This window comes from Enhydra lutris, unplaced genomic scaffold, assembly GCF_002288905.1.
Source record: "Enhydra lutris kenyoni isolate GAN:26980312 unplaced genomic scaffold, ASM228890v2 scaffoldscaffold21, whole genome shotgun sequence".
NCBI lineage: Eukaryota > Metazoa > Chordata > Mammalia > Carnivora > Mustelidae > Enhydra > Enhydra lutris.
In genome coordinates, this window is record NW_019154105.1 from 58,459,948 (window position 1) to 58,474,784 (window position 14,837).

Below are 14,837 nucleotides of genomic sequence, written 5' to 3' on the forward strand. Positions count from 1 at the left end.
ACTGGTGATAAATATACCATCTAAACCTCCTTACATAAAATAGGACATCTGATTAATATAATATTACTAATCACTTACATTCCAAGATAATACCAGTAACTAAGGATCCCATGAGTTATACTATTTCTTGTATTGGAGGATATTCCATTTACTATATTCATCTCAAAAAAACACACATCAAGAGTAATCTTATTTCACTGGAAGCATTAATAGAGTAAAATAATTTCTACTGTTACCTCAACTTATAAAGATTTCCGAAATGTTATACACAAAGCATTTTTAGTTGTTATTTAACTTCTAAGCTTTTCTCATATATCTAGGAAGACACCAGCACTTAAAAAATAAATAGTTCGGGGGAAAGGAATTAATCCCATAATGGCACCATACTTTAAATATCTATCAAACAGTGTACATTACTTGACTAGTCAGAATTTCACAATAATACATAAACATCCCATACAGTTAATATCAAAAGCATGAACTACTATCAGAACAAAGACTAACACCTCGAATACTTATATCCAAATCTTGCTCCCTGAAGTCCTCACATATTGGTCTCTGCATTTCTAAATCCTCTTTTCCTCTACACCCTGCAAAGAAGGCAGGGATGGAGGGAAGAGAATGGAAAGTAGTCTCATCTCAACAAGTTTCCCTCAAGTTCCAGAACAAAGTCTTTTTGTAGATGGAGGTCTTGTTTGCTATATGTTAAATCTGTCAACCTACTTACCAGAAGGAATTTGATTCTTTAATTCCTATGAATTTATGCTGTTTTTCTGCCCAACACATCCTCAATGTACTTGAACAAATATACATGGGGAACTACCACAGCAAGCTCTGGCCCATGCCCCTTAAATCATCAAAATGTCAGTGATGACTCCCACCCACTTAAATGTGTGTACGTGTTTGTACAAGTGTATGTACATGGAAGAAAGGAAGGGCAGGCCATTTCTAACTCTCAAAAAATGATTGATACTTAAAAAGAAAATGGAAGAGTAAGAAAAATAGGGGGAGGAAAAGGTCTCTACAGAAATCATAATTAGGCACTTCTTAGCCCCAGTCTGTGAACTTTAAGAACGACCATGAAATCTCTGAGATTACAGACAATATTCTATATGTGTGTGTACACATTTTTTTTTCCTGACGAAAAGGGCTTCATCAGTTTTCCATAGGAGTCCATAATCCAGAGACAATTCAGAGCCAGTCTTTTAGGAAGCTAAAGAAAAACATAAAAAGCTTTTCCTGAAAATATGTTGATTTATTTGCTCCATCAAGCAGAGTAAATGAATCAGGACTGTGAGCTTTTAAAGCCAGGGGGCCAGAATCAGTCTTGTAGACTAAACAAATTGTTGTTGGAATTTAGAAGTGTGCAAATACTAAAATGGTAGACTGCTAGACCAGTTGCTCTTACTCCAGCTTTATCACCATACAGCTGTATTGGTACTCCTTACTTTACTTTATTTTTACATCACTAACAATGACTTTGCTTGGTGGGGGAGGCACAGAGAATCACTGAACTAGAATAGTGGTTCTCTCACTTGAACATGCTTCAGAATCATCTGGAAGGGTTGCCAAACACACAGATTGCTGTAACCCAGATTTCTGGGACTCTGCTCAGAGTCTGAAATTCAGCAGGTTGAGAGCGGCCCCTGAAAATCTGTATTTACAATAGGTTCCCAGGTGATACTTAAGACATCTAGTCCAGTGATCATACTTTAAGAAGTGCAGAGCCTCTTGATCTTGAGTAAGCTACTAAACCTTTATAGGCTCTGTTCTATCTTCTAGAAAAGAAACAAAACATTGTTTCAGACTAGACAATGCCTAAATTCCACCTTAAAAATAACAGAAAAGCAAAAGACTCAAAGTACTATATAATAAATGAAATAAAACTGGAAGAGAAGACAGCATGGCCCTTGGGCAAAAATGACATACAATTTTAGTAATTCAAATATTTCCATCTTCTGTGCTTCCACTATATTATGTTCATAACTAATTTGTTGATTTTCCTGCCTTACCAACTAAACTAAGTTAATTAGAAGTAGGGACCTTCTAATTATGGAATATAGCTAGCTCTCAAATGTTTATTGAATGAGTAGTACTTTATCTCTACTATAAAAACTTTGCAAATTGAAGTTGAGCTCTGTGAGGGCAAAGACAGTTTAGGACCATAATGTCTTCTTAGAATTCTCCATGGAATAGGTACTTAGATGTTAACCGACACAACTAAGTCAAGATATATTAAAACATATTTAAAATATGATTAAAAAACGTAAGCTATCATGATAAAAATTATATATATAATTAACTAAAAAAACCCTCAGGTACTACAGGTTCTAAGATATATCAGAAATACTTTATATTCTATTTACCTTAAATTCTTGCAAAGAAAACATGTATGGTTCAGGGATATCTTCTCAGGCTGCTGTTTTTTTAATGGAATCAGACTATACCCCATCACAGTGGACCTATGAACTTAATTAATGGTAAGTATTACCATTATACTTAACATAATGTAACATAACAAATGATGTTATGATGTTTCTCATGCCTTTTTTTTTTTTCTGTTCACACACTAATTCCATTCAAGTAGTGTGATCTTGCTTTAGAGCAAAATTTAAAGTAAAATTAATGAAGTAACTCCATATACATGGTCAATGGGCAATATTTAAGCTAAGAAGGGAAATGTATAAGCAAGCTATTCAATAAATATTGGTGACCACTAGGTAATCAAGAGACAGTGGTTATTCAAAAAATCTGCATGTATTTATAGCTTTAGCTTTAATGTCTACATCCAACTCATAAAGAATGTGATGCCCACTTCCTAAGGCCCCTTATTTTCCCTTGCATTTCAAGTCTCTCATCATGAATCACACTCCTGCTTTAGCAAAGAAAATAAATTTAAGCTATTATAAAACTATAAGCTTACTTATACTTGGGGAGCATCAGCTACAGCCCACATAATTTTTAAAGCACTGAATACAAAATAGCCTTAAGCAGGCAAACAGCACATGACAACTCAAAATCACTTTCTAGATTTAATGAAACCTATAGGCTCATTTTCAAAAGGTATAGATAATTCCACTGAATAAAGTATGGGGATTAGAACATTAACTTCTGGGAAAAAAAAAAAAAAACAAAGCAAATCTGATTACAAAACAAATAAGGCTATTAGAAAAATTTGTCTTCACACAAAATGCCACTGGTTTAAAAACTAAATATAAATCCTATAACTATTTTAAGGTAAACATAAGCATACCAAAACTGATTAGCACACATATATAAAATCATTGCAATGTAACTTATATTTATTACTACATGACTATTTGAAAACAGCCAAGATGTTTCACAAAAGTAAGAATCTCTGTGAGGTAGTTTACCCCAATCTATTTAAAATATGAAAATTATCTGGCAAAGAATCAACTTAAATGGGTTTTCACAAACTGAGATTACAGAATCCCACAGCAGTGAGCAGGCAAAATTGAAAAAAACATTTTCGGGAAAACTACAATCTATTATAATATTTTATTACTTTCATAAACCCAGACATTTGCCATAAAGACTTAGAGAAGCAACAATACAGTCCTAGAAAGACTGAAAAAATGCAGAAAGAACAAAGTAATCCTAAATAAGGAACTTAAAAAAAGATTAGACATGCTAAAAAATAAAGAGGTCAAGAATATTAAAATTAGTACAACAAAAAGAACTTGAGCTTAATTAAAAGGGGACTTTTCAATGGGATGTTATATTTTTACTTTGATATATTCAAAACCCTGTTTCATTTCAAAAGGAGTGATCAAGCAGAACATTTTCCTCTTGAAAATGAAGTATCCACCTAAAGAAAAGGGAGATGGATTATAGGAAAACCCTATACTGTCATATTTAAAGATATATCAGATGCTTTAACAAATATCCTTCTAAGTAGAAAGATCAGCTTTTGTTGCAGTTTTGTGTTGAGTTTTCCAATTTTTGCTTTAAAATAACAAAGTTGTAAAAACTCACTGTATTGTCCTCAATCTTCAGTAAATACTGATTTTACATTCTTGACGACACATTGCTACTGCACTCTACTGAATTAGCAGCAGATGATGTGCTACTGTCTTACTGCACAATGTCTTCGGTCTCCTACTCTCTCTTACCAGTCTCTGGTTGTTCCACACAGACACCCCTTCTTCATTCGAATGGACTTGCACCTTCTCAAAGGCAAAGAACAGAATTTCTCTCCATATGTCCCCAGGATAATTAAAACACTACCATATACATAACGAACATACATTTTTTTGAAATGTCCTTCATTAATCTGAACCTTGACAAAGTGCTAGGACAGTGACTCTGAACAAAAATTTAAAAAAATTTTTTGAAGGCCTGAAATAGTATCCACAGGATTAAATGGAAAGGCAAGTAGAAAATATGTGGTATAAGAATGTATCAAGTACAGTTGAAGAACTGAATGCAGGATACGAAACTTAAAAAGCATCCATTACCTAAGCAGGTACAAAAGAACCCATTCTTTCTCATTTTCAGTAAGTGTTAACAGTTTGTTGGCTACCAATGCCCCTTGAGGTACATCTCATTTAAGAACTACAATTTAAGGAGTGCTCTATTAAATGAAAAATTAGATTTGGTCTGCTACTATATATTGTTTTTTGTGTAAAGTGAATAAAGGCACCAAATAATATATTTTTCTGAGAGACCCTCATTATTATCATCTATCACGTTCTCATATAACAGTCTATATATCAAAGACTGGTGGGATATATCTTCAATTAATTCAAGGTAGTTTATGTGACATGCTCAAGAACTTCCATAGGAACAAAAATCTACAACTGAATATATTGATAATCCCTTAGCTACAAGACAGGCCAACATCCATCTTATAAGGCTTCACAGCTATATTACACTTTTTTTTTTTTTAAAGACATTTTGTTGCTTTGTTTACAGAAAACTGATGTACCATACGTAAACCTATAAGTAATAATCTTAGCTACCAGTATATTTATTTTTTGATTTAAAATATTCACTTTTTGATTTAAAATATTCAAGTATTAATGAATATATTATAATCCCAATATCTAATTGAAAATTCAGTTTTAAGGCAATTAGAATTCATATATTGGCATATGACTTCTTGCAGGGGTAACTACCTACCAGCATTTTAAAGAAAAGTACTCTTAGTCTTAAAGAAATTAACATAAATACCTAAAAATTCATTTTAAAGTCAGAAATGTGTTTAAAACTTTACCTTTGTTTTTAAAAGTTTTAAATTTGGAGCTTTTCCATAAGAAGATAATTATTTGAAGTAAGGAAATGCCAATCAGCCCTAAAAATTTTACATGTAACTGAGTAAAACCAATCTGCAAAACTATTTCTTTCCTATTTGTTGAATGTTAACTACACATCCAGTTCTTGGGTATAGGTAAGGCCTCAAGTATCCAAGTATAGGAACTAAGACTCCAGTTCTAGAATTTAATATATTTTTTATGCCTAATCAATTTGAAACTAAAAGAAATAAAAAATCAAATGTTTTAAAATAATGTATTTGTTAACTGAGATATGTTAGTATTAAAATGTTCTATATAATGAAAAAAAAAAAGTCAGAATGAAAATATTGCACCAGATAATTTTAACTTTGCCAAATAGTGAGGAACTATCGAGTGGTTGAAGTTTGTAGCTGTTGCTGTATTTTTAAGAACCTCAACTTCAAATACCTCAACCTTTTATGGAAAGATAGAAATACAAAACAAATTTTGTATTGTAAGTACCCTTAAGGTCCTCAAAAGAAAGAAACACATTGATTTTAAGACCATTTGGGAGGTCATACACTATCCCTTGACTGCCTCAATCCAATTCCCACCTCTTCTCCCCAATAAACCAGAACCTTTGTATTCTAAAAATAAAGTGTGTGTGTGTGTAGGGGGGGGTGTGCACAGGGAGTTAAAGAAATGGCCAAAATAGATCAGAGAAAGTATAAAAGCTGGCTAGAAAGACCTTTCATGATCTAGTTCAAGGTTCTCCTTTTATAGATAAGGAAACTATGACCCAAAGACATGAAAGCCCATAGACTATATCCTCAGATGTCATAAGGACTGAGAAAAGGGAAGAAGGTTCAGGTTTCAGACCTCTTTCCTCTAGTTCAGTTCACTTCCCACTATCTTTTTCTTCACCATGCTCTTCAACTTCATCAAATCACACCTCTGGTGCAAAGGACCAAAGGGAATGCCAATATCTCAGCAGTTAGCCAAAAAAAAAAAAAAAAAAAAAAAAAAAAAGTTACCTTTAAACACCTAAATCCTTTTATATAAAATGAATTTACCTAAAACCCTAGGTTATAAAACAGGTAAGAACAGAGTGGCTTTGATTGAAATCTAAGTAGGAGTGCTAGAGACCCCTCATCTTATAGCAGCCCAGGGGCTGACTTCCTTTCATTATCACCTCTATCTACTCTCTAGCCCTCCACCAACTGAAACTATCTCAATAACCACATTTCTCAACATATGACCCACCTCCATTGTCCCCTTATGACAGCTAATCTGTCTTCTCTCTTCTCCATAGTTAAATATCCCTCATATGTGTCCTCTTGCTTCTTTCGTGCACATGTTCTTCAAATAATTGTCTTTTCCTCTCTAAAAACACATCCCTTGCCACCTTCAAAATGATTATCATAATTTTCCTCTTCTAAAATACCATCTCCTAGACATTTACATATTCAATTTGAACAACATGAAAGTGCTACCATAAAAATGTCACTAATATGGCCTAACTAGGCCAGAGTGGAGAAGAGCATAGAAATAGATGGATAGCTAACTTAAATTATTAATAAAACAATAAATCACAAATTACATGAGATAACTACTTATTTCTATGTGGCAATCCCGGTAGGACCATTTTGGTAAAAAATTAGGACTTGTCTAAAATAACTGCTAATGATAGATTACTGAAGTTAATGCTAATGCTCCAGGTTTGAAAGCTATTGACAAACATATTATTAATCTATAGAGTCCTTACTTGTAAAATCATCTCATGTTGATAAATTAACTAAGGAAGAGCCTTAGCTAAGGATAACATAGCTCCATTCAGTGGGCTCCCACAATGTCAATTCTATGCTCATTCAAGCTTCAGCTCTGCAGTAAAGAATCCTCATGTAGGACTGAGTTTTCTACTTGTCCTGTAATAATTCTCATCACCGGTACCCAGTATGAATTCAAATTTAGTCTGCAGGAAAAGAGATAGCATTTTGTAACCACAAAGGGCTTGAAGGAAATTTAAGACCGATTCCTAGCTTTTTGATTTAGGGTTTTTCTATAGGAAACATTATTTGGAAGAAGATAAGTATACAACAGTGGTAACAAATTTTAGAATAAAAAAACATTATTCATGAAGTTTTTCTTAAAGGTATAAAAATTGAAGCCAGGACCTCTTTAGAAATATACCTCAAGACAAATGTAGATTTCGTGACAAAAATTTACTAAAAAATTCTGTAAAACACTGATGAAATGTAAAATTGAATGTATGATTTTGTCCCCAACTGAAAATAATTCTGAAAGATAAAATCTGTTAAGTTTGACTGATGTTTAAAGTCAGGTGCTCTTGGGTATATAATTCCTTTTTTCCAAAAACAAATTCTGTTTTGGAAATATAAAATAGTTATGAATTACTTATAAATTTTAAAATGAAGCATTTTATATTAAATAAGTGACCTTTTAAAAATAAATTGCTTTAATGTTCTTTGACATATGCTTAAAAAAGGTATAACTGGAAAGTAAATAATAAATCTTACTCATAATATAAACACTAAACTCCTAGTCATAATCCTGAAAAATATACACTGTGCAGCCTACCTGGTCTATTCTGGATGTTCCGGCTGCAGTGCACCAACTATCTTGGAGTGAATCTGAGCCCCAAGCTGGTAACTGCAAACTAGATCTCACCTTCAATAGCATAGAAGTTTTCATCAGAAATAAGCAGTTCTCTTCCCCACACCCACCCACAAAAAAAGAAAGAAAAAAAAGGTAAGAAAGAAAACAAAAAACAATCAAGTTCCTTCTATCTTGTATCTTTAGTCCTTTAAAAGTTTTAGGGGGACAAAAACCTCATTTTAAATAATTATAGGGACCTTTATTAGCTAGAATATCAGTAAAACATTAAAAGATCTGAAAAAAAAAAAAGTCTAATCATCATAACTATTAGGCCACATTTAGAAAAAAATAGTCACTGAACCAGGGAGGACAAATTTTAAGTTGATGCAAAAAGCCCTAATATTATTTTGCCATAATCACAGCTGTACTAAGCATATTCTAATATATATATATATATGTGTGTGTGTGTATATATATATATATATACACACACACACACACACACACACAGCTGATCACAGTCAAATTTATGCACAATTACTTAACATTTTAGTTTAGCTATAGAGAAAAAATTCATTTTGGTGGCCTATTAAAGATGAATAAATTAAGGCATTCTTGAGCTGCCAATTAAAAGCTTCAACATATATTTAAGAAATACAGCAGGTTTTTCTAGATTTTATGAAGCTTCTTTTCTACTGTGTGTTTAGAGAATTTTTTAGTCTCAATTTTCTCTACATAAATACTTTATCCTTTGGCAATTAAATTATATGCTAAAAATAAAAGCCTTTTAATGTTTTAATCTGTTACTTTTACCAACTACCACCATCACCACCACCACCACCCAATTTCTTACTTTGAATGATAAACATTAGAAATAAGACAATTTACATACCATTCTTACCTGTAAGGGTAAGAGTGTATTACTATTGTTGTCTGTTCTGAACACATTATCTTCAATCCAAGATTTTGGAGTCAGTGATGGAGTAGAGCGAGTAAATTTCGGTGGTGCTATGACATTACCAGAAAATGGTTTCTTCAGTGGAGATATCTGATTCATAGTTCCTGGAATTCCCATGTTTCCAGTTCTACGATGATCTCTGCCATGCATTGCTCCCCAGGACATACTTCCAGTGCCCCAGCCACTGCTCTGATGGTTGCTCCAAGGAGATTGTTTCAGAAGAGGCTGAGAAAAACACATCTGTTTAAATTACAGGCATTTAAAGAGTTTATAATTCAAACTCAAATTTAGGCCCACGCTAAGAATATACATAATCTTAAAATAACATCTCTAAAGGCAACAGAATCTATCTTAACAGGTTATAAAAGTAATAGGTTTGAGATCTTGCTATATAAAAACACATTCATTTAAAGTGAGGTGAGTTTTCATTCTACAGCCCACTTTAAATTATAATGAACCAAGCAGATATTTCATGATAATTATTAAAATAGAACCATGCAACTACTTTTCTTCCCTTTCAGAATCGTATATGTAAGAAGAAAAAAAATACTTGAAAATTGAAATTAACTTTGAAGATTCCTAAAGATATAACCTACATTGTGATCTCAAAACAACCATATTCTGCTAGGCATACAATCATAATATGGTCCTTAATTAATAAAGGTATGAGTAATGACGGGAGTAAAATATTTAGACTTTATGATTCCAAAACAAACTGCACCACTGCGACAGTAGATAATGGTAACATTTGGTGGTGTTCTCTTGCATGAACTAAAAACGCCTTTTAGTATAGGGACAGTATAGAAAATATGTCTTCCTTGTATTGTTTATTTAACTTTCAATATATTTTATTCCAACTTTAATGTACTTTCTTTTAAAGTGTTTTAATTTTTTTTAACTTAATTATCCATGAACAGTTGAGCAATTATCTGATGTCACCCATAGGTGGATCCACTGAGATATACTAAAGATAAACAACTATATGCTTTGATTATTCTGGTAGAGATCTTAACACAAATCTCCATTGGGCTCATTCATTTTCAAAAGTAATTTATAATCCAAACTAGAACCTATGACAAAAAAAAAAAAAGTTGAGAACCCACCAAGAGGCAATTACTGTAAGTTTTTGAAAAGTATTATTTTCTAGCAATTATGTTGTCAATAAGCTTATAGCTAACATTTAGCTAAAGGAATTATGGGCTATGAAGTTGCTATAAGTAAATAAGCTCGTAGAAGTATTCTTAAAATGAAACTTCCTTCTTATAACATGGAAAAAAAAAAAGAACTTGATCTATAGTACCTATTTAAAAAATGCCAATATAATCATGAATATACACTGCCCCCTCCATATAGTTCAAAGGTATAGCTCAGGGGCCATGAACAAATCACTTTATTCCTGAGGGGCCTTACTTTCCTTACTGATACAGTGATCAAGTTCTCTTCCAGTGATCTAAAATTCCGTATGACAGCTGTGTGACCTCTTAAACTTCACTGTAAGAACCATCTTTTGACAAAAAGCAAATTATAGTTAAATATGAATCATGGTATACTGTCTTCTAATGTTCCGTATCATGGCTCTAAGAATATAAAACTACCTATAAATAATTTTCTGTGGCAAGCTTCCAGTTTAAAAAATGAAGACTCTGACACATAAAAGATAACTAACTGCTCGAGATTATGGAAATCATAGGAAAGTGGAATATTATTTCAAAATTCCGTATTTTTAATCCTCATAGGCCACGTTCTCGTCGTTGGGGAGACACCAGTGATTCAAAATAAAAACTGTTAACTGTTACTCAGGTTGATTTAAATAAACTCTTAACTGTTACTTTGGTTAGATAGTATTCACCTTTTAAAAGGTTAGCCCTTGAAAACTTTAACTGGTCACAATGGAAAAAGTTATAGGAGTAAGCAGGCACTGGTGAAGGTCCAATTTTGCTTCTCTCTCAAACCTTAATCACGAAAATGACCTTAAACACACTAATCACAATAAATGCTGACTGGATCAAAAAAGAACAACAAAATACTCTTTCAGTGTCCATTAACCAGCCCAGCGGTCATTCAAACATTGTATTGAGAAGATTACAAAACAAGAGCTTGAATCAGAAAGGACCCGGATGAATAAAAAAAAAAAAAAAAAAACACAAAAAACAAAAAACAAAAAACCTGCCCGGTGTCATTTCATAATTACATTACCCACTTAAAATATACACACCTCAAATTCAAGAAAAGATAAGGCCACCCCCCCCCAAAAAAAGGGAGTCCTCTCTTCGAGGTATATACCACGAACCCCGGATTCAAGTTTAGTTTTGTCTTAAAAGCCACCAAATATTCCCAAGACAAGAAGGGGCGCAGAAGCTAACCCAATCTCCCCAATCTCGCAGCGCCTCGGCTGTAACCAAGTGAGCCCCCGCGGGCAGGCTCCTCTCTCCAGTCGTCTGACAGCTCGGGACCGAGCCCGCGGCGCGGCTCCCTGGGCTCTCCCGACCCTCGGCCCTCGGCCGGCGCAGCTGCGCGGCGGGCAGGGCGTCCCGGCCGGTCGTCGCGGCCGGCCACCCCCTTCCCAGCCAGACCTTGCGCCGGCCGGTGCAGAATGAAACAGACTCTAAGAAAGCCCTTCCGTCCATCCCCTCATAGAACGACCTGGAAGAGTCACCGGCTCCCCACACGAACCGTCTCAGGTGATCATGTTCCTCCTTCCCAAGTTCGCTTCCCACGGCCACTCGTCCGGGGCCGCCGCCGGAGCCCGCGGGCCCCTCGTCCCCCGCCCGTCCTCGCCTCGTCTCCCCGGCTTGCGGATCGTGGACGGTGGCCCTCTGGGTCAGGGGCGCCCACTGCGAGGGACCGCCGAGCGGGCGCGCCAGTCCGTCGCCGCCGCCGCCCTCGGTCCGGGCGCCATTCGGCCCCTGCCCCAACCCCCACCGCCGCTCCGGGCGTTCGAGGGGGCGCCCGGCCGGGGCGACTTCCAGCGTGACCCCCTTACCCGAGCCTCGTAGCCCACGGTGGCCACTGCCCGCCCGCCCGCCCCGCCGCGGACTGGTGTCCCGAGTCCTGTCACCCGTCTCCCCCCCCACCCCGCCACCAGTCCCACTCTCGCATGGGCGAGTAGCCCTCGTCGTCCCGGTCCCGGCCCCGCGGCGCAGTTGGGCCGCCGTCCGCCGTACCTGGTGGTGGTTGTAGGAGTTCCTCTGCTGCAGGAAGGCGGCAGCCGCCGCCTGGTGCTGCTGCTGGAGCTGCGGGCTGACGGGAGACCTCCGGCTCTGCGGCTGCTGCGCCGCGGGCGGCGTGGGCTGCTGCTGAGGTAAATTCATGGCGGGCGGCGGCGGCGGGGGCACGGCGGCAGCCGAGAAGGGGCCGCCGAAGCCGCTGCCGCCGCCGCCGCCGCCACCGCCGCCGCTCGCAGGCACGCTGAGTCCCGCGCAGCCGTGCGGGGACACGGGCGAGAAGCTCGGGAAGAAAGCCGGGTTCATGGACGACGGCAGCCCGGGGTAGAAGCCGTTCTCTGAATCGGGGCTGGGCGGCGGCATGGCGCTGAGCGAGCCGCCGCCGCCACCGCCGCCGCCGCCGCCACCCGGGGTGGCGGCCGAAGAGCCGGGCTGCTGCGGCTGCGGCTGCGGCGGCTGCTGGGGCGGAGGCGGCTGCTGCTGCTGGGGCGGCGGCGGCTGTTGGGGTTGGGGCGGCGGCGGCGGCGAAGCGGTCTGCACCGACCAGGGGGTGCCGAAGCCGGGCAGTGGCGGCGGCGACGCAGAGCCGCCTCCCCCTCCGCCTCCTGGGGGCCCCCCGCCCCCGCCGCCGCCCGGGTGCGGAAGGTCCGGACTCTGCAGGCTGCTGAAGGCGCCCGCGCCGAGCGCCCCGCCGGGCAGGAGGTTACTGGGACTGTTGAGCAGAGGGTGGTTGGGGGACTCCATGGAGCCCGGCGCGGGGTTCACCGGCGGCGTCGAGGGGGCCAAGCCCGCATTGGGGGGGCTCGGTGGCGCTGCCCTCGCCCGCGGCCGGGGTCTTGCGAGGGCTGCCCGCGCCTCCGTGGCGGCGCCGCGGGGCTGCGGGCGGCGAGGGCTGGAGCTGCGGGAGCGGGGGCAGATCGGCCGGGAGCTGCCGCTGGGCGAAATCCTGCGGCGGGAGGTGCTGCGGGTGCGGTACGCTGAACTGCTGCTGCTGCTGTGGCTGCTGGCGCTGGGCGAGCTGTGCCGGCTGGAAGAGCCGGCCGGACGGTGGCGGCGGCGGTGGCGGCGGACTGAACCGGCCGGGGCAGTGGAGCGGCGGCGGCGGCGGCGGCGGCTTCGAGTCCGGAGGGTGGGGAAGGTGGGGAGGGCTGAACTCTTTCCTCTTCTGGCAGCTCAGCTGCTGCTGCTGCCGCTTACTGAAGTCCTGCGGGGAGGAGGTGCGGCAGCAGCAGCAGGAGGAGGCGGAGGAGGAGGAGGGGGGGTGCAGACTCGGTTTGAAGTCCTGGGAGGGGAGGAGGTGGGTCACACCCGCGTTCGTGCCGCCGCCGGGGTGGTGGTTGGGGAGTTTCTCCGCGGCCGCCGCCCCCGAGAGCGGCCGCGCCGGCTGCTGTGTCAGCCCCAGCAGCAGCTCATCCTGCATGGTCTGCTGATGCGCCAGGAACGGGGAGGAAGAGGAAGCGGCGGCGGCTGAGCTGCCCGCGCCGCCGCAGCCGAGGATAGGAAAGGGGGAGGCGGCCTCCGAGATGCCGGTGACAGGCAACGGCGGCGGCGAGCCGAAGGGCGTGGCGGAGGACTGCGGGGCGGCGGCCGTGGCGGGCCCCACAGCGTAGGGACGGTACGTCCCGCTGCTGAATAGTGACCCAGGGCTGCTGCTTCGGAGCGGGGTGGTCTGCAACACCCCAAACCCGAAGTCCCTCATTTATCAGGCCGGCGGCAGCGGGAGGAGACGCACCCGGTCCGCTGCCCCGCCTAGGAAGCTGCTGGATCTGGGGCGGCACTGCCGTGGTGGAAAGAGGGGGAGTCAGTGAGAGGGACACCGTGACTGAGCCAGGGGCACCTACTTCGGCCCCTCCAGCCCTCGCGGCAATCACCGCCGCCTCCTGAGACCTGCTCGGGCACCGCCACCGCCGATGCCGCCGCCGCCGCCCTCGCGGCTTAAGAACTCCGGAACGTGCGTCAGCGCCACCTCACAATCGCACCGCCCCCCGCGGTGCGTCCCGGCACGCGCGGGCGCGAGGCCGCCGCGCCCCCGCTGCCCCGCCCCCGCCCCGCCCCTCATTAATATGCAGACTCGGCTCGGGCGCGCTAGTTCTCCCAGGAGGGAGGGGGAGCGCGGGAGCGAGCGGCGTGTCTCCTCGGGCCCCTTCGGCATCTAGGGAAAAGGAGAGGTCTGTGGCGGTAGCGGGCAGCTGACTCCGGTCTGGGAGCCCCCCGCGCGCGCGCACTATAGCGAGCGCGCGCGGGCGGCGCCGACCGTTCCTGGGCAACGGCCCCTCCCGGCGCGGGGTCTGCGCAAAGGCTACCCTTAGTCGCACGCGCTCCGTCCCGCCCCCGTCGCCCTCGCGGCCCCGCCTCCTTCCTGTCACCTCGATCCCTCCCTTGGTCACATGAGGCTTGGCCGCTGATACACGAACTTGTTTGGGCTGTGGTGCCCCGCGTGGGAAACTGAGGCGGGGAACCCGACTGGGAGCGGCTTTCAGTCACCGCGGCCGCGTGAGGCCTACACCTTGCGAGCGCAGGGGGGACAGCGGCCCTTCCCGCCCTTCGGGCTCAGCCCGGTGGTCCTTAGACCAGCTAGGTCCTGTGGGCGCTGCTGGCCTGGCAGACCGCTAAGCGGCTCTCTCCATACCTCGTGCCCCACACGTCCCCTACTTGGAGCTCTCGTCGTCGCCCCAGAAAGCGCCTTCTCGGGCTTGCTTGTTTTTAGCTTCTCGTGCGGGGTGCTGTTTGGACCTTCCTGCAGCCGCTCGAACGTATTTTCTGCAGGGCAAACATGAAGCCTGGCTGTACACCAAACGTTTTCACTTGGGCAATGAGGAGCAAAGTCCCAGGAAATTAACCGGGCTCCGTGTGGCTGTCTACACA

General features: G+C 42.7%; 1 protein-coding gene across 1 annotated transcript in view; it reads right to left on the bottom strand.

Annotated features, from left to right (window-relative positions):
* Positions 1-13,671, bottom strand: part of LOC111149045 (cytoplasmic polyadenylation element binding protein 2) — a 70,692-nt gene extending 57,021 nt beyond the window's left edge. Inside the window, 4 exon segments of the mRNA XM_022505938.1 lie at positions 7,833-7,922; positions 8,752-9,033; positions 11,973-12,773; positions 12,775-13,671. Of these exon segments, the coding sequence (XP_022361646.1) occupies positions 7,833-7,922; positions 8,752-9,033; positions 11,973-12,773; positions 12,775-13,671 (2,070 nt within the window).
* Positions 13,672-14,837: the final 1,166 nt, after the last annotated feature.